General features: G+C 41.6%; 3 protein-coding genes and 1 non-coding gene across 5 annotated transcripts; 2 read left to right on the top strand and 2 right to left on the bottom strand.

Annotated features, from left to right (window-relative positions):
* Window positions 1–2485: 2485 nt before the first annotated feature.
* Window positions 2486–4028, bottom strand: LOC127777803 (homeobox-leucine zipper protein HOX18). The gene is made up of 3 exons (XM_052304424.1): window positions 3443–4028; window positions 3143–3222; window positions 2486–3044 (listed from the first exon to the last, which is right to left on the bottom strand). The coding sequence occupies exons 1-3, from the start codon at window positions 3875–3877 to the stop codon at window positions 2768–2770; spliced, it is 792 nt and encodes a 263-aa protein (XP_052160384.1). The 5' UTR covers window positions 3878–4028; the 3' UTR covers window positions 2486–2767.
* A 9634-nt stretch (window positions 4029–13662) lies between these two features.
* LOC127778147 (small nucleolar RNA snoR128) lies at window positions 13663–13763 on the top strand. Its single transcript, XR_008018418.1, has one exon. It is a non-coding gene; the product is annotated as a small nucleolar RNA snoR128 (small nucleolar RNA).
* A 177-nt stretch (window positions 13764–13940) lies between these two features.
* On the bottom strand, window positions 13941–17025 carry LOC127776504 (probable protein phosphatase 2C 59). 2 transcript variants are annotated; one of them, XM_052302899.1, is made up of 9 exons: window positions 16832–17021; window positions 16668–16759; window positions 16051–16178; window positions 15837–15935; window positions 15572–15730; window positions 15264–15350; window positions 15053–15144; window positions 14820–14894; window positions 13941–14444 (listed from the first exon to the last, which is right to left on the bottom strand). In XM_052302899.1, the coding sequence occupies exons 1-9, from the start codon at window positions 16838–16840 to the stop codon at window positions 14274–14276; spliced, it is 912 nt and encodes a 303-aa protein (XP_052158859.1). In that variant the 5' UTR covers window positions 16841–17021; the 3' UTR covers window positions 13941–14273. The 2 variants fall into 2 exon arrangements, with proteins under 2 accessions (XP_052158859.1, XP_052158858.1); XM_052302898.1 differs by having other exon boundaries at window positions 16668–17025.
* A 560-nt stretch (window positions 17026–17585) lies between these two features.
* On the top strand, window positions 17586–18923 carry LOC127776505 (cleavage stimulating factor 64-like). The gene has a single exon (XM_052302900.1). It carries the CDS (start codon window positions 17650–17652, stop codon window positions 18313–18315), a length of 666 nt encoding a protein of 221 aa, XP_052158860.1. The 5' UTR covers window positions 17586–17649; the 3' UTR covers window positions 18316–18923.
* Window positions 18924–19914: the final 991 nt, after the last annotated feature.

A 19914-nucleotide genomic window follows, 5' to 3' on the forward strand; every position in this document is an offset into this window, starting at 1 on the left:
CCATTAGTGGTCCAAACCAGCCTCGGGATGACTTTTAGCCGACGTGGCATCGTGACGTGGATGGTGCTAGCCAGCTGCGGGGGTAATATTGCAAAGGAGCCCTCCTTTTTTTTTCCAAATCGTCACACACATCTTCTCTGTGTCCCCTCGAGTTCTTCGCGTCAGAGATGAGCGGCGGCGAGGCAGGCGACGCAAGGCGGCGATCACCGGCGAATACTCCATCCTTGCTCCTTGCCACTGCCGAATCCCTAGCCGTCAATATCTAAATCGCGCAGCCCCAGTAGGTCCTTTCGTTGCCGCCATGGATGGGGGATATACTGCATTAGCGTCGTCTCGGCGGATGGGGAAGCCTGCGCTCCCTCTGATTCAATGCCCGCAATGCGAGTTAAAGACGATCGTTCGGCGTAAGGCAAAGACGTCCGAGAACTACGGACGCATCTTTTACACCTGCCCAAGTCACTAGGTCAGTCCAGATTTATTCAATATGTTTTTGTTTACTCTGCCAATTAGGTTTCATTTTGTTCAATTGTGTGCAGCGGGATGGTACTGGATGTGATTTTTGGTATTGGGAGGAATATTATGAGCAATATTTGATTAAGGGAGGGTATTTGCAAGCTTGCTCTGGATCGAGAGGCAAAAGGCAGGTGATAGATTTTCATGGTGAAGGTGAAGGTGAAGGAGTTGGAGGAAGGCAGGTTGCAGAACAAATTGAGGACAAGCAGCTAGTAAAGAAGATGAATGTTTTGATAGAAATTGGTAGTGAAATTGTTCTGCTACTGAAATGTAAATGTTTTGTAGCTTGCTGTGTATGTATTTTGGCCATCAATATATATGCTTTGTTTAGGAACGGCTGAATCTGTGTTGAGAAATGTAGTGGCATGGATTAAATGTAATGGCATAATTTGTGCAATGATATGATATGGCTATGGCCTTTGCTGAATGGAATGAAATGGCCTTTGCTGCTATATTGTTCTCATGAGAAAATTTAACCTGATTTCACATGAATCTCAAAAAATTTAGCTAACTGAATCCCAGAAAAATGAGCTAATTGAATCCCATCACAATTCTGAGATTACTACTGGAGACAGGACATACATTACTAGATAAATTGCAGTGCCATTACTAGATAAATTGCAGTGCATCACAATTATATTCCAGATCACTACTGGAGCTTAAACCACTGTGAGTTGCATGTACCATCTCACTGAACAAAATATTAGATTACTTCTACCATCCCAGGAAACTATGAAACAAAAGACAAAATACAAGTATCTTCCCAGATTTTTGAGTATGTCTCTAACTATAACTATCACTCCTCGGCAGCGGCAAGGAGCAAGGATGGAGTATACGCCGGCGATCGCCGCCTTGCGTCACCTGCCTCGCCGCCGCTCATCTCTGACGCGAAGAACTCGAGGGGACACAGGGAAGATGTGTGACGATTTGGAAAAAAAAGGAGGGCTCCTTTGCAATATTACCCCCGCAGTTGGCTAGCACCATCCACGTCACAATGCCACGTCGGCTAAAAGTCATCCCGAGGCTGGTTTGGACCACTAATGGGCGCATAATCGAGTTTAGGGACGTTAAAGTGCAATTTGAGAGTATAAGGACCTAGATGACATACCTCGACAAGTTTGAGGACCGCCGGTGCACTTCACTCTTTTAAGTACCTCGAGATATTTTCTCAAGAACTGTAAAATTCTTCTAGAGATAAATCATGCATTGTGCTGGATCCAGTGATCACGGCACTATTTGTTTGTTCATATATATTGAAGAGAAATGAAGATAAATGAGATCCTAGCATTTTACTCTGTTTCAATCATAACAAAGTTGGTTAACACTTAAACTTTGCTCTGTGTTTTGAACTTTTGATCACTCATGAGCATGAGACCAGTTCTCTGCTATTGTTTACGATAATAGAAGGTTCACTAAACAATGAAAACATCTGACCTCTGCACCAAGTAGTTCTCATAGGATTATTTTCCCAATTAATAGGATGTAAGGGCTTGTTTGGTTATATCCAATTTTTTTTTGGCAATGGTAAGATCTGGCAATGCCAAAATTTTGTCACCTATTTAGTTGGAACCAAAAAACGGCACCGATGTTAAAACTAGTCAATCTTGCCAAAAAAAATGGTAACATTTCAAACATCAACCTTACAAATGACGCAGAATCAAACATATACTGCATGATAATTTCAACAACCCCCCCCCCCCCCCCCCCCCCTCTTCTCTCCAAGAAAACTTACATGGCCTTATACTCACTCTCAATATCTGAGATCATATATATTCCGTACTATAACATATATTGATTGGTATGAAGAAAACCAGATTTGTTCAAAAAAAAAATCGTCACACGTCAATCACTGATGAGTATGAGTAAAAGCTTAAATCAGCTCAGGATTCAGGAATATGAAAATAATAAGTGTGCATGGTTAATGTGTGCAGCCCAATCAGTACCAGTAGGCAGTTGCATGTCCAGTCCGGCCCACAAGAGGGTGCTGGTGATCAGGCAGTTTGTTCTCAAGAGGCTTTCTTGTCGAGTTTTACAGCAACAAGTCCATAAAAAAGCCTAGCTAGGTTGCATGCTGCAACACCGCATGCAAAACCTTACATAAGGGCGTCAAATCAATTACTAAGAGTTATATATATATTGGCACACCTAGCTAGTTGATCATCTACACGAAGTCGATCGATCATCACACCTCCATATTCATCAGGTGTTTGTTCAAACTCCGAGTACAAACTAATAGTTAAATTAATTTATATTATTAAGAGCTATAGCTGGAGGAGCTCTTTCCCGTCTCGCCGCCGCCGCCGCCGCCCATCACGGTGACCTTCTCGCAGGACGGGCAGACGTTCACCATCGCCGCCGCCGCCGCCCTCGGGAACTGGACGTAGAGCTGCGAGCCGGCCGCCGCCGCCGCCGCCGAAGCCAGCCGACGCAGCTCCATGAGCTCATGCTTGAGCTGCTTGTTCTCCTCGGTCAGGCTCTCGCAGCATCGCTTCAAGAACTCGCAGTCCACCTCAGTCTGCTTCAGCTTCGTCCTGCGTTTTGATTTAATTTTTCACAGATGTTAATCATAACACTAATTGCAGAATTTTGTAATCTCCAAACTGAATGTAATTAATTTAATTCTACGAACCTGGCTCTTCTATTTTGGAACCACACTTCGACCTGTCTCGGCTTCAGTTTCAGCTGACGAGCGAGCTCGTGCTTCTGAGCCTGTCATATATGAAACAACCATGAGATACGTTCATCAGGTAGCCCTAGAAGAAGCAGAAACTCATACGGCTCGATCTCTTGATCTCAGTTGACCAAGAAATCATCAGTTAATTTCTTACTAACTACATATGGATCATATGCATGAATCGATCGAACAGTTGTGTTAAAATCCCAAAGAATTAGTAACAGATTACTCGATATGATGTGCACGTAAACGTACATGAGAAAGAATGTTGTGGACGCGGAAGCTGTCCTCGAGCAAGGTCGACTGCTCCTTGGTGAGCTGGAGCTTCTTCCTCGTGCCGCCACCGCCTCCGCCGCCGCTGCCGCCATCGCCGCCGTCGTCGCCGAGGCTCAGTACACGCGAGCGGCTACCGTCGCCGCCGCTGTTCCTGATGGACCTCATCACCCTTAGCCTTGCACCTCTCTCTCCCTTCATGATCTTGCTCCCTGAAGCTTGTTCTTCATCACGGCCATGATCATATCCCCTCGTGATCTCTTCCTTGACATGCTGGGAGAACAACATCTGCACCGGCGACGGAGACGACGGTGACCTCCGGCAATCGTCGCCGCCGTATGCGTAGCCGCCGCCGCCGATCCCGAGACCAAGCCATGAACCTAGATCCTCTCCTTCCATGCTACTAGAGCTATGCATGGACTATATCTTATGTAGAAGCTTCTATTCTATGTAGAAGAAGAAGAAGAAGAAGAAGAAGCTATAAGTTTAAGGTGTTTGCTATGGAGAAGATGAAGTGTATGTAGAAGAAGAAGAAGAAGCTAGAAGCTTACAAGGTGTGTTTGATAGCTATGGAGAAGAGAAGAAGGGGTTAAGAAGAGGAGTAGTGTGTTTATGCTAGCTTTATAGGTGACAACAACAACTCGATCAACAAGGTCGGTTTCTTGTGTAAATTGAAGAAGAAAATTATACCGCATGCGGTTAATTATGGGGATCAATTAAGCTAGCAGGCGTTTGCTTGTGTACGGAGGTGAATTACCGACATAATTTAATGTGTCATTTGACTGAAGAGGAAGGCGATGAAAGGGATCGGAAGCTAGCCAATTAAGAGGACTAGCTACTAGCTAATGGTAGGGCGGTTTCTTGGACACCAGCATCAGATGCTATCTGTTACAGTATCAGGAGTGTGTTGTGAAACCGACGACATTTTAATTGGCAATTTGTGTTAACAACGCCCGTGCTAAATGCCTAAATGTAGTACTATATGATAGTAATTGCTCTGCTTTTTTTAGAGCGGTCAGATACAAAGCACTTAGATTGGTATGAATTAATTTAAAAATGACAATTTCCATTTCTTTAGTGAGGCACAAGAATATTTTTGTTCATTTCTAGCTGCAATGTAATGTGAAGTGGGTGCCTAGTGGATTTGTGCAAGTGCCGAGAACTCTTCTTTAGCTTTATATTAGCAAGCCTAATTAAGTTGCTACCATGAGTTTTTTTGCACGAAGAACACATTTTGTACTAAGTTGTAACAAAACATTTCATTGACGGTCTGCTGACTGGTGTGGTTCATATGAAGCAAGTGCACGGAGAACGACACATTTGTAATTTTTCTAGGAAGGATCAGTCCACGTTTTACAAAACAGAGAAGCATATCCATTATCGTCTCCCTCCAGTCACAGTTTAGCCTATTTAATCTCCATTCGCAACAGCCAATTCCTTTTATTTTTCTCGAGGCAGGAGAGAATGAAAGACAAATTAAATCTATGTTGTCCTCAAACTCTTCTCGCGAGTTTTCTTTTTTTAAAAAAAAAGACAGAGAAGGATGGCTTCAAATATAAATGTACTCCATTCGTCCTTAAAAAATTGTAATGTTTAAAAAACAAGTTAATATAAAATGAAAATAATCTAGATAACTCTCATTAAACGTGGGTGCTTCAGAATGGAGATAGTTGGGGTAAGGCACGGTTTAGTTCTAAATTTTGAACCCAAAAACGTCACATCGAACTTTTCTACACACACAAACTTCGAACATTTCCGTCACATCGTTTCAATTTCAATTAAACTTCTAATTTTAACGTGGAACTAAACACACCCTAAGATTGGAAGGAATTTAAATGAGTGGTGATTGGAGTGAAAAATAGTACTACTCCAAGTCTGAATTGATGTAGTTTAAGCGTAAAAAGTTGTCCCGTAAAGATTGTAATTTTAGAGTGGTCCACTATAATTATTTAATAGTAGTATCATTTCATCGATCATTTTCTCTTAGTTTTAATTAGAACCAGAAGCATTCCCACGTCCTTGCTCTTCCTGCATTAATGAAGAAGGTCACAGTAGTATTTTAACCTCCTATTTAATCTATCTTTAACTAGCTAAAAATATAATCTTTTAGGAACGATGGGAGTACTACTTTAGAATCGTATCCTTTTACAAACTTTAAGTGCTATAGTTAAATTCTTTTTGTACATGGATTTTTTTCCTTTCTACTGGCATAAATGTATAGTATTATCTATTACTCTCTCCATCCATAAATATAGCCATTTATAGGTTTATTATAGATTAAGGTTGAGCACAGAAAACTTGTTGTTGGAAGGGGGGCAAAGTGAAAGAAAAAAAAAATGTGTGGTTGTAGGTTCTTTTGAAGTAAAAGGCTCGATTATCCATTATGTAAAAAAAAATGAATGAGATATGGTTAATGATACAAGTAGTACTTTAGAATAGTATATTCGTAAATAAATTTTAAATGTTTGAAATGCTTATATTTATGGACAAAGTGGAGTATAATATTACTAATTGTGAAACTTAATTATGACATTTTAATAACGTGTGTTCTAAATATAGCACATGATGGTAAAATAATCCAGTGATTTTATTCTCGCTGGGTAAAAGAAATGAGGCTAGCATTGGCCGGGTGAGACTTACTTAGCTAGGTGTGAATTTAAAAAGGACATATTGTCCATTTTTTTATGACGCACAAGAATACTTGTTCTGCAATATGTGCAGAGTGGACTAGCGGACTTTTGCAAGTGCCAATATGGTTCAATGGGAGTATGAGCTTTATCAGGCCTAATTAATTAGTGTTTGCACATGATTAAACACTATCTGGCACAATTGCAATAACAAAAATAAATCGAGTGAAGCTCGTGTAACACACCAATTTAGGGGTACGTGAGCGCAAACTACTCCTTCAATTAAATGAACTAAGTTTTACATTATTTAAGGTGTCATGGAGTTTTTTTTTAATTTTTTTGTAATTATGTTCAATCAAGTTTAGCCATGTTTATGATATCTTTTTTAGGTGCCAAAAGGGGTTCTTCGTAAAATTGATTATTATAGATCGCGGTTTTTTTCAAGGGGATGACCATAAGAAAAAATACAGGCTCACTAGGTGGGATGTTGTTTGTCAACCCAAGGACCAGGGGGGTCTTGGGATTCATAATTTGGAGATACAAAATAAATGTCTTTTAAGTAAATGGTTGTTTAAGTTAATTAATGAGGATGGGGTTTGGCATGATTTATTAAAGAGGAAATATCTTTATAATAAATCTATAACCCAAGTTGACAGGAAACAAGGTGATTCCCATTTTTGGTCTGGTCTTATGAATGTCAAAAGTACTTTCTTAAATATGGGTTCTTGGATTATCAATAATGGGGAACAAATCAGATTTTGGGAAGATAGATGTATTGGTAACTTGGCTTTTAAGGATAAATATCCATCTTTGTACGCAATTGTTCGGAGGAAAACATCTTCTATTGCCATTGTTATGGGATCTGTTCCGCTTAATGTTTCTTTCAGGAGAGCTTTAGTTGGTCAGAATCTTGTTTGTTGGCATCAGTTGTGTGCCTCTATAGTACATATTCAGTTGAATGATTTGTCTGATAGTTTTAGATGGAATTTCCATCAGAATGGCTTGTTCTTGGTGAGGTCTATGTACCTAGCTTTAATTAATAATGGCTATATCGAGAGAAACAAGTGTATTTGGAAGCTTAAGTTGCCACTAAAGATTAAAATTTTTATGTGGTACCTGCTTAAAGGGGTTGTGTTAACTAAGGATAATTTGACAAGGCGTAACTGGAATGGCAGCTTGAGGTGTTCTTTTTGTTTGAAGAATGAGTCTATTCAACATCTCTTTATGGATTGTCATTTTGCGATATTTCTATGGAGAGCAGTTCAATTCTCTTTTGGTTTTAATCTTCCAGTTAGCATATCTCATATTTTTAATGGGTGGCTTTTGGGAGTTGATAAGAAAATGAGTAAACTGATACTTGTTGGAGCTTCTGCCATTTGTTGGGCAATATGGCTGAGTAGGAACGATATGGTTTTTGACAAATCACCATCATTTTCCTATATGCAGGTTATTTTCAGGGCAACTCATTGGCTCCGGTTTTGGGCACAACTACAAAGGTGTGATGAAGATGACGAGTTTCTGAAGGTTGCATGCCGAAAGTTGGAGACCACGGTTATGCAACTATTTGCCAATTATGGTTGGAGATTTACAAATAGACTTCAATAATTGTGATCTCCTTACGTTAGGCTGGTTTCAATAATAGTGATCTTCGGTGTGTTCTGTTCATTTAGATTTACACTATGTTCATGAAAACTAATATGTAATAATTGGCTGTAGCTCTTTTGAGTAAAGGCCGGGATATTATATTCCATTATCTAAAAAAAATAATTGCAAGATTTTATATTGTCATGGACCAATCGACACCAATCTCTACTCCAGTTGAATCTGAATCATTCCTCATGCTTATTCCTGGCTATATATTCATGCACCCAAGAGACCGGAACAATTCGCAATGCCCACTACCTATTAATGCTTAGATCTCTCACAAGCAGCCGGTCCATAGGGAAAAATAACACCTCCAAAGTAACTGGATTTTTCACATTTTGATTCTTTTGAAAAACTTATTTCGCAAATAGACCCCTAAAAAAATTTATCCCAGAAATGGTCCTTTTTGGGGCGCCAGAGTGGCTGGCGCCGTCGTCCAACGGGACGACGTCAGCCTCTCTGGCGCCGTCCTCCTGCCACTGTGGCACACGCGAACCGACGTGGCAGGAGGAGGGCGCCACAATGGCTGGCACCGCCCTAGGGAGGAGGGCGTCACCCATGCTGGCGCCGCCCCCCCCCCACCACCCCTCGCCTCCATTCCTCTTTCTCTATATAGAGTTGCAACCTTTTTATTTTTCGGATGTTTTTTCGCACTTAGGATCACGATACAACCAGCCACAAAAAAAAATTTAAACTCGAACGGAATATACCACTTAGCTAGATATGCGAAAATAGCATACCACTTAGCCTACTTTGCACCTTCATCAAAATTAGACCATAACTCCTTTCATAAAACCATTTAATCAGCATGTTAAACATAATGCACTCTACCACTATATGAAATTACTTAATCTCTAATTCAAATATAACCACATGAAATGATAGCCATAAGTTAAATAGTACAGAGAGATGCAGTTTTTTTATTTTTATTTTATTTTTTTGATATTTTTTCATACTTAGGAGAATACAGGAACTAACCATAGAAAAAATAAACTCAAATGGACAAAATATGTGACTCGTAGAATTTTCCAAAGCTCTACTGAAAAGTCATTCGGGTGTCATTTATTAAAATAGGCGTAACTTTCTCATACGGACTCAGAATCAGGCAAATAATATATCCATGGATATCTACAGAAAAAGTTACATCCGATTCTCCTCGCTTTGTCGGGTTCGGCGATTCTAAAATCTCCAAATTCCGCTTGCAAGATTGTGTTTTTAAGGAGAGAAGTTTTTCAGTAGAGCTTTGGAAAATTCCACATGCCACATATTTCGTCCGTTTGAGTTTATTTTTTATATGATTGGTTCTTGTGAGTTCCTAAGTGTGAAAACAATATCAAAAAAATAAAATAAAAATAAAAAAGTTGCACATCTCTCTCCTCTGCACTAGTTTGGAGAGAGAGGAGAGGAGAGGAAAAATTCTACAGGTCACATATTACGTCTATTTGAATTTAATTTTTTTATGGTTGGTTCTTGTGTGTCCCTAAGCGTGAAAAAAAATCAAACAAATAAAAGAAAAAAATTCGGGGGGGGGGGGGGGGGGGCAGCCACTCTGGCGCGCTCCCCCTAGCCACCTCAGCATCGCCCTGCCACGTCGGCAAGGGGTCGACGCCAGAGAGACTGGCGCCGTCCAGTTGGACCAAAATGTGAAAAATCCAGTCCAAAGTAATACGCATGATAAGTTTCTGAAAGCGGCACATCATGACAGTTCCGTGTCCGATGATTTCTGGGATTATCCCAAAAAAAAAAGAAAAAGCCTAAGGCCCATGTATATAAAGAAAAGGAAAAAAATCTTGGTAAGAGATAAGAAAGTGAAAAACTCTCCTATTAATATATCATGATATATATTTGATCAATTCTACACTTCTACTCCCTCCGTTTCAGATTATAAGTCGTTTTGATTTTGATCAAAGTAAAACTGATTAAAATTTAATCAAGTTTATAGAAAAATAGTAACATATTCAACACAAGACAAATATACTATAAAAGTAAATTCAATTAGAAAGTTAATGAAACTAATTTAGCGTTATAGATATTGATATATTTATCTATAATCTTAGTCAAACTTAAAGCAGTTTAATTTTGACCCAAGTCAAAACGACTTGTAATCTAAAATGAAGATAGTACTATTATATATATTGTTTCATTATATTTGTGGTATTTTAGAAAAATATTAAGTTCAATCACCCATACCTAAAATTCTAGATAAGTCACTAGATGGTTTGCAGAATTTTGCCATGGTTCATCTTATTTGAGTCTATCTTGTTCTTGAAAACCATCTCAGGCTTTCAGCAGGTTCAGTGCATCACCAAGAAAACTCATGCAAGGTGGTCTGCAGAGTTATTTTCCATGGATTATTATATTTCAGTTTCCTGTTCTTGAAAAATTGCCTCATGTTTTCAGCATTTTCAGCAGGTTCAGTGCATCGAGAAAACTCTTGACGAAGAACGAATTTATCTTTATCTCCGGCGGCAGATGCCGCATTTACTGAAGAAAATGCAATCAGCGATGGGGACACGTGTGCCTCATGTGCAAATAATGTGTAAGCTAACCAAAAAGAAAAACTTAAAATGGACAGCAAATTCTCTGATAATCTGGCCGGCTCGGAACAAAATCTAGGAGATGATCTCAAATTCTCAATACCACTTACGCCGAAAAAAAAAAAGTCTTTATTTTGAACGCGTAAAACCTTTGCACGCGAAAACAATATAATATTCTCAATACCAGTATACCACAATCTAGCTTCACAGCACACGACTAATCAGTATATAACTTAAACTTGCTTTGAGCTTTTAATCTGGATGCCGTCGTTCTTACGGTGGAGAATTTGGCTGATATCTCCCCATCATTTGTCAGGGGATTATGCAGTCAAAAGGACGGGTTTTGCGTACTTAAAGCCGCTTGATAGCCAAGCTTCAATTCAGTAAAATAGTCAATCCACCCATCCTGTCGTAATAATGCTGGTAATTAGCTTGAACCGTTCAATTACATTGGTCTAGCATTGATTCAGTTCTCCAATTGATGATGCTTGCGTTTCTATCTTTTGCTAGCTTTGTGGCTGTTGAACCATGAACAGTATCTTTGTACAGGAGGAAGTAGTCTCTGCTGTAGTGAACCGGTTCTGTCAAAATATTCTCCTTTTTGCTCAGGTTTTTCAAAGTTCTGATTTTTTTGTCGGCATTTCTAAGTTAAGTTCACATGTTGTAAATGATATGCTTCGGAGATTTTAGGAATCGGAGGGAAGAGAATCGAAGTAACAATGTACTGAACTAGCATTAGTCCTGATCACCGTGACAGGGCACAATAAAAAGATGGGTTAATTAATTAATTAGTGGTGCAAATTGATGCAGCTACCATGCATTGAATTTTGCATTTGTCTTCTCTTCTGAATTCAACTGCTATGGTGTTTTCAGGTCTTCTCTTCTGAAACAACATTCGCCTGAGCTGCTTCCTTAGTCATACAGTTAGTTGCAATTCTCTGTCTGAACCTGACATGCATTTCTTCCACAGATTAAAATTAACAGGACGTGTCTAGTGCTTCCCGGAAGTTTCAGATTTCGCATCAAATGTCGATGCATGGTGAATTTGAATTTGTTTCATTCGATGATCGAGACGTATCGCTGGAGATGAAGACTGATAATAATTAATAAATCTCCACGTGCCACTAAAATCTCAACAATCATAGCTTTGCATGACAATGTCATCAGTACACTAAGAGAACAGATAGGATCAGTGTTAGTCCGGCTGCTGCCGCGAGAGAGGAAAAGAAGAACATGATGAACTAATCAGTGATTCGATCAGGCCGTAATTATGAACGCTGCCGGAGTCGTTCCTTTTTCTAGGGACAGTTCAGAGAATGAGAGTGCTGATCGATCGATTTGACAATTTGACAATCTGACAATGACACCAGTGGAGAATGAATCGAAAAAAACTGAAAAGATCGATGAACAAACAGTGTATCGACGAACAGGTCGCTTGATCGCTGGGAATGGACGGTTTCTTGCGCGAGGGGATCGATGCTTACGTGAGTGCTTCCGAATGGTTGGTGCCCCGTCCTTGTCTCAGTGGCAATGATCTTGGACTGCCATGAAAGATTTCGCAGAAAGATGAGGAAAATCGGTAGGAGAACCCACACACACGAGCGTCTCTGAGATTCTTGGTTTGACTGTCTAAAGCTCGTAGGAAGCTGAAGAAGCACACAGTTTCAAAGGTTACAGTACTTTTTATCGTCTTGCCGGTCATCTTAGTTGCCTGATGTGACGAACAATTCAACTGGAACAATTGTAAACGTTGCAAGTACAATTTGTGGAGTGGAGATATATATGCTCCTCATCATCTGAGAAATCTGGAGCAGAATCGATCAAACTTGACATCAGCCGTTCAGGTATCGCCAAAGTAAGTACAGCATCCGGTTCAGTTTCAGTGATGTCAGTAGCCAATTCTGCTTTCTGCACTGCAAAAGAGAAAAGTCCACTTTATTTTTCTTTTTGAGCGGGAAAAAATATCTAATTTACGTTGTTTAAATGGGGGTCCAGTTTCAATTACATATCCCTCAACCGTAAAGCCGAATATAGTGTATCTCTAAACTACCAAACCAATTCAAATCAAGTCCCCCAATAGTACTATGAGCGGTTTCGGCTCATATAACATCTTATTGACCTAGTCTTCATCCCATATAATATCGTGATGATATTAACATGGCACTAAAAAATAAAAATAAATAAACACCGATGAACAAGATATTACATGGGATGAAGATCCTGTAGTTCGGTTAACGTTTAAGTGGAACTACAAAAAGTTGTTGTGGTCTAGTAGTTGACCACAGACGGTCTTCCTGTAAGACGTACTCCAGAACCGCTAAAATGTTAACCGACGAGATAGAGGAATTGAACACTCTGGAGCTCCTCTCCTTTCACAGCTACCAATAAATGAGTTATGCTCCTTCCATAGTTGCCAAGAAACCAAGAAGACTAGGAAGTCGAAGCCCTTATGAAGATGCTTCAGTAGGCAATTCCTAGAAGTCGGCCACCAAACCTAAAGCGTGCAACCGCGAGAAGGAGCAAGGTCAGGCCAGCCAAGTGAAGACAGCACATGGTGCCAAACCTGACGAACGAACACACAGTCGATGAGGATGTGACTCGTTGTTTCAAGGAGCGAACACAACGCGGGAAGAAGGGAATGTCAGTGACATGGGGTTTCATTTTTTTCCCTAATTGTAAGTACAAGATAGGCGCCACGTAGGACATAACTGGATCAACACGCCACATCAGCCGTCATCTAAAACTACCGAGGAACGTAGGTTCTAGAGGTTGAATGTGCTGCATAGTTGAGGGATGTGACTGAAACTCGATACTTAAGGACCTAAACTGAACTTTTCCACTGCAAAATGCAAGCGAACTGGGCCGAGAGTGGCGAGGTTGGGCTGGGCCGGAGGCCTATGTAGGATGGCATGTACAGTAATAAACCCTACATCTAGGGGCTTTTCCGGAAGGGTCGCTCTATAAGTTTGCAACACCCCAGCTAGGGTTTCCATCCACATTCCACCTGCGGCCGCCGCTATCATCCACATTCTCGGCTCTCGTCAGCCTTCACGAACACCACAGATCGATCAGCGGCGTTCGTTTGGTTTGGTCTGCGATGTGCTTCTTCGTGATTGTTTTGCTGTTCTCTTTCGTTTTTTTAGCTGTTTGGTTTGGTTTGGTTTGGTGATCTGAGGATGGACGCCGGCGATGAGGAAGAACATGGTTCGCTCGTCTGAACGGTGGGTTATTTACCCACCTTGCAGATTTTAAAAGTAGTCTGAGCCGATGCAAATTTCCTCTGGATTCATCGTTTTCCTTGCTGAGTTACTGGCTTTACAGTTTTAGACCTTAAAAATCCTTTGTTTTCACTTCATGTTTCTGTCCAGTGAAATCTCTCCGTTGGGATGTTCAGTTGCAGTGATGAGTATCTCTTTTTTCGAGAGCAGGTCTCGATCTGCTTGATGAGTCTAGGAAATAATCACCTTATTTCCTCCTGAGCGGTTACCTGAGCAACTCTTAGCACCATCCAAACTCTTTGGAGTTTCCCCAACACATCTGATTTTCTTGGAATACAAATTTTTTTTTTTTGCTTTCTTAGCTTCTTGTTTGTCTCACTTTGCTGATTTAATAGATTAACGTTTGCATATAATCTCAATTTTCAGGTTCATTTTCAACTGCAAATTCAGAATGTACTTAAAAACATCATTACTCAAGAGACACTCTCTAGAATGGCACACATATCATTACATCAAGTTTAGTAGAAAGCTACATCATATGATTGATGACCAACACTTAACCTGCGATTGCAAGTTGCCCTCAAACAAGATCAGGGCAACGCAAGCAACGAAGGAGATGGCAAAAAACACATCCCCCGACAAGTTACAATGTTCAGCTACAGCAGCATCCACAGATGACACTTATGACAGATGCATCATCTGCTTGGCACAAGACAACCATAAGGTCGAAGAAACTTGCAAGAGCAATGAAGAACGGTGTGTATGGAAGAGAGCTATGATTGATATGTTAGGAGGCTTGATCATTCGTCGGTCTCTCTGGCAGGTGATTCTCCTGCTCCAAGAAACGGACGACGAGGCAGGTGATGTTGTCTGCGCTTCCCCTCTGTGAGGCCTCCTGGAGGAGCTTCTTTGCAGCCTGCTCTGAATCCAGAATTGGCTTCACCATGGCCACAGCTTCCTGGGATCACACGAGAACACATGTTATTGCTTCATTTTTTTCACAAGAGAACACATGTTATTACTTGCATTTCATATAGGAGATTTTGAGAAATTAAAAATACATTTCAGATAGGAGATTTGGAGATTGAAAAAACATGTCATTAGTAATTTATTACTGGCTTCAGACTTCAGAGTTCAGAAACATGCATTTCAGAGAGGAGATTTGGATAAATTAAAATGATTCAGAGATCAGAAACATGCATTTCAGAAAGATATTTGGAGAAATTAAAATGATTCAGAGTTCAGAAAGAGATTTGGAGAAATTAAAATGATTCAGAGTTCAGAAACATGCATTTCAGAGAGGAGATTTGGAGAAATTAAAATTAGTGTGTACCTCGTTGGTCACCACGTCCCAGAGGCCATCACTAGCAAGGATGAGGAACTCGAGAGAGCTGTCGACCACCTCCTCCTGTACAGATCAAATAAGCAGATAAATGTCGAATTTCGATTTGCAACAGTACATAACGTAATATGGTCGTATCCTGAAATCGTTCATGGCCTCTATGCATATACTTTCTTTATGAGCTGCATGAATTATGAATTTGAGATTGGAAGAAACTTGAGGACCTTGATCTCTGGATCAGCAACCACATATTGCTTCAGGAGTTTGTCACCAAATGCTCGAGAGACAGCAAGAACACCACCCACGCGCCATGTTCCTACAAAATTTCCGCCAACAGAAGTTTAGCATTTTTATAGATTAAGGACTTGGTGTTCAATGTCGAAAAAAAGGGTAAATGTAGCATCAGCACAATGAATAGATCAAGAGTTGAAATACCAGCCCACATCACAAAACCACCAGCATCCTCTATCCTCTGCCTCTCGTCTGACTGATCAGGCTTGTGGTCTCTTGACACAGCTATAGCTGCATCATCAAGACGAAATAATGCATCACAAAACTGAGGTTTCAATCATTTTAGAAGCAAATTGTAATAGGTAATATAGAGTTGCTCGGTTGACACAACGAACATTCATGATACAGACCAGGACAGGACATTGGTTGAAAAACATGTACAGGTGAAGCACTTACGCTATCTGCCCAACAATCAGTAAAGTAAACATGAATTGAAATGTTCTTAATCTTACCATCTCCTCCTCTACAAATGACAGCCCTAGAATCTCCAACATTTGCAACGAGCAGACGGTCGCCTACGAGAATTGCAGTGGAGGCAGTCGACCCTGCATCTCGATTGTGGCTGGTTTCAGCTTTCAGAAGTTCAGAGTCCGTGCTAGTGTAAGTTTCAGCTGCAGGACAGAATGTTCAGGGAATTAAACATCCAAAGTGCAAACAAAATTTTTGGGTGAAGTAGTTTGCTTTAGAGAAAATAGACACGGATAAATAGCACAATACCAATTGCAGACTTGGTATCACTGAATAACTTTGGGTGCTTGATTAAATTGGTGAAGAGGTTCTGCTTGACGAATTCTGCTGCTCGAGCTCCACCATGACCTGCAGAAAACAAACCACGTAGTATTACGATCAGTAATCACTGAATAAGCAGGTGACGATATTTATTTAAGTCAACACAAAACACTAATTGCATCATGAAAAAGCATCAGATTACCATCAAAGACACCAAACAGTCCAACGGTCTCTCCATCGACACCATCAATTCTGGTGTCATAGAAGTCCTCCATGGAGGATCTTTTTCCAGGAGAGCTCGCATAACCATAGCTAAATTTACCATTTGCACTGTCATGATAACACAAGAAGAACAACAATATCAGGTAATAATAACAGAAACGAATTCTCTGTCAATGGCTATATACAGATATTCGAAATTAACACTCCCAATCCAAAATGAAAAATCACCCATCTGATAAATAAAAACCCCCATCGTTTGGCTTTTTTCATAATAAGCCAAAATGGCTTATTAGGAAATAAAAATAAATTTGTAGGTAAAACTTTTATATATGCGTTCTTGGTGATTTAAAAACAATGTTGTTAAAGAAACTACGTTGAAAATATCTCAAAATCAATCTTAAAATTAAGTTTGAAAATTTTAAATTTGGCTTATTCTTTGGTTGTTCGGCCCCCAACTTTCTCAACCCTCAACACTCGTTTCCGGTGTTCACGCTTTTCAAACTAGCGTTTTTTTGCAAAAAGTTTCTATACGAAAGTTGCTTAAAATGGATCAAACGAAAACGAAATCAGAAAGAGAGATGAAGCGAAACGGAATACCTGAACCCGCCGCCACTGCCAGGCGAGCCGGCGGCCTCTCCGGCGAGCCCCATCAAGCGCACCTCGCCGTCGTCCTCCTCCTCCTCCGCTCCCTGCGAGAGACAGGAGCAGCACGGGAACAGCGACAACAAGGCGAGAACCACCAACGAGCCGAGGAGGAGCACCTCGCGCATGCACGCGAACGACGGAGGAGGAAGAAGAAGAGGATGGCGATCGATCCGGGGAACGCGGAGCTCGCTCGTGTCCCCCCTCCCCCCCTATAATGGAGGACTGGACGCGCGCGCGCGCCGGGCGTCACGTGGCGCCACGCCGTGCGCGCCACGCCCGCGCCCATGGTTGGTTTTGGTCTTGTGGTTCTCCTCCTCCTCCTCCTCCTCCTGCTGAGCACGGACGAACACCTCGTCGTGGGAGACGAGGAAATGGGAGGTGACCTCCACGTGGCGCGAGGGCGACCCGACCGGAGCTCGCGCGGGGCGACACGTCGTCGCCGTGGACGACGGTTTGGCGTCTTCTTTCGCGGTACACGTCATGGTGGCGAGATGCATCGAACAAACTCCGTACTATTCAACTGTTTGATGCTTTCCACCGTCCAGATGTTGCAAATTAAGTGCTTCATATGCTCTTTATTTTTTAGAAATTTAATAATTTAGCAATTGTTTTTGTTAATTTACTTGAACGGATACTAATGAAGATGATACTACGTAAGATCATCTAAATGCATAAAAGTGAATTAGGATATCAGATAATCGAGACCTAATTTAAAAGTACAAAATAGGGTCGGATCAAATACTTCCAACGTGTTGAAACATCTGGAAACGTGTTGAAAGTTCACGAATCGAACCCAACGCGTTCGTACTCGCCACCGACTCAGAAGTCGGAAATTAAACTACTCCTTGTATAGAAAAATCGAAAGGCTTTTCAGATTCAATCATCAAACCAAACCTGTTCGATCGACTTCGCCCCGGTTCGAAGTTCGCCCGCCATGGCCGCCGTGTCGTGCCGGTGCAGCAGCGTGGTGTTCGTCGGCAACGTCTCGTACCGGGCCACCGAGGCGGAGCTCCGCGACGCGTGCGAGGAGATCGGCCCCGTCGAGTCGCTCCGCCTCCCCGTCGACGAGGACGCCGGCAACCGGCGGAGGGGCTTCGCGTTCGTCGAGTACCTCGACGACGAGACCGCCCGCAGCGCGTGCCGCAACCTCGACCGCCGCGCCCTCCGCGGCCGCGCGCTCCGCGTCGACCTCGCCGACCTGGGCTGCGGCGGCGGCGGGGGCGAGACGGACCAGCCAGTGGGCGTCGAGGACGCCACGCACGCGGCGTCGCTCGTCAACGGCGCGCCACCCAGCGCCGCCGTCACGGCGTACCTCGCCGGGCTGAACCGGCGGCAGCTGCGCGAGACGGTGGACGCGGTGGAGGCGCAGGGGGACGCCGCCGTGGAGGAGATGAAGCGGGCGTACGCGGGGCTCGCCACGCTGCTCGAGCAGGCAAGGATACTGCTCGACATCGCCGACGCCGACGCCGCCGCCGCGGCGGCGAAGCGCAAGAAGCGCGGCGCGAGGGATCACCACCACGGCCGTGAGGCCCAGCTTGCGTCAAAGCTGAGGAAGCTGAACGATGGCAAGCCCAGCACATCCATGGCGTTTGTACTGTAGCTAGTCGTTCACAACCCAATCGCAGCCCATGGGCCGGTTTCAGCTGGGCCGGCCCAAGCACAGAGAATTTCACCGGCATCCTGCACAACGAGATGGCACGGCCAAGATGACTACCAATAGAGTAAAACTATTGGAATAGCCGTGTGCTTGGTTAAACACGATTCGCCATTTCGCCCCCACGTCGGCCCGCAGATCGTACGAGGTCTCTCCACGACACACATTTGCATTAGCCACTGCACACAAAACCATATGTGCACAGCAAAAAGATCAACTGGAGGCAATGGGTGGATTTTGCCGACATGTGGGCGTTTATTTTCCTTGGACAAGATCAGTGCTTTCCACGGTAGCAGATCTAGATCCACAGGTATAATGCATTTGCATATGGTCACAACGATGTCAGGTCTTTATGAAACACGCGCCTCTGCAAGACTGCAACATACAGCCTTCACAAACGTACAACCTGCGTTTAATTTCGGCCTTAAGCCACAGAGTGTTAACGATTCTATCTACCAACTGTAACTGCATATAGCCACATTCATGACTGATAAGATAATTTCAGATAAAAGTAGTAGATGAAATTTGAGCTATTTAATCATGTATTAAGTTAAAAAAAGTTGAAATATCTTCTAGTATATGAAATGGAAGTAGTATAGGAGTCCGCATAACATTGTGATAGGAATAGACAAAGGTAAAATTGCTCAAGACTTCAAACCTACTCCCAAAATAAGCAAACGTAAAATAAGATGGGAAACAATCTAGTATAAAGAATCTGTATATGGCTATATCTTATCATATTTTAGGTTTCTTTATTTTGGAAAAAAAAAAGTTTTGGGCTCATTTGAATTGCAGGAACGAAAAAAAATAAAGCAATAGAAAAAACATATGGTTCTGACAGAGATGCAAGTGTAAAACTATAATTATAAAATAAAAAAACATATGAATAACTATTTGATTGGACCGCAAAAAAATTACATAAATTTGAGAAGAGATAAAGACTTAAAGGAAACTTCCCATAAGATTCTACCTCTTAAATTTCCTCCAAAACTTACATGAAATGAGACATTTTATAGAATTTCTTAGAATTTAATGTTTTGATTCAGAGGGCTATATAAGAAAAAGTCTTATAGGAATAAAATTCTCTAAAATTTCTATAATTTTCCTTTGAATCAAAGGGGTCTAAATGTCCCATTCTATTTTAACATGGGATGGAGGGACTAAGGGCCCCTTTGAATCGCATGAATGGAAAAACGGAGGAATAGGAAAAATGTAGGATTCTGACAGGAATGCAAGTGTAAAACAGAGGATTGGAAAATACAGGAAAAACACAGGAATAACCGTTTGATTGGACCATAGGAAAAACGCAGGAATCGGATGAGAGAGATAGACTCAAAGGAATTTTTCCAAGAGGTTGGACTTCTTGTTAACTTTCCTCCAAAATCTCTATAGGATTAGTCATTCCATAGGAATTTTTAAGAATAGTATAGGATTCGATCATTTGTTTTAAAGGCTTTCATAGAAATTTTTCATAGGATTAAAATCCTTTAAATTTCCTACACTTTCCTACCAATGAAATGGGCCCTAAAAGTTCAAAAGTCTATG

The sequence above is a fragment of the Oryza glaberrima genome, chromosome 6 (assembly GCF_000147395.1).
Source record: "Oryza glaberrima chromosome 6, OglaRS2, whole genome shotgun sequence".
Classification (NCBI taxonomy): domain Eukaryota; kingdom Viridiplantae; phylum Streptophyta; class Magnoliopsida; order Poales; family Poaceae; genus Oryza; species Oryza glaberrima.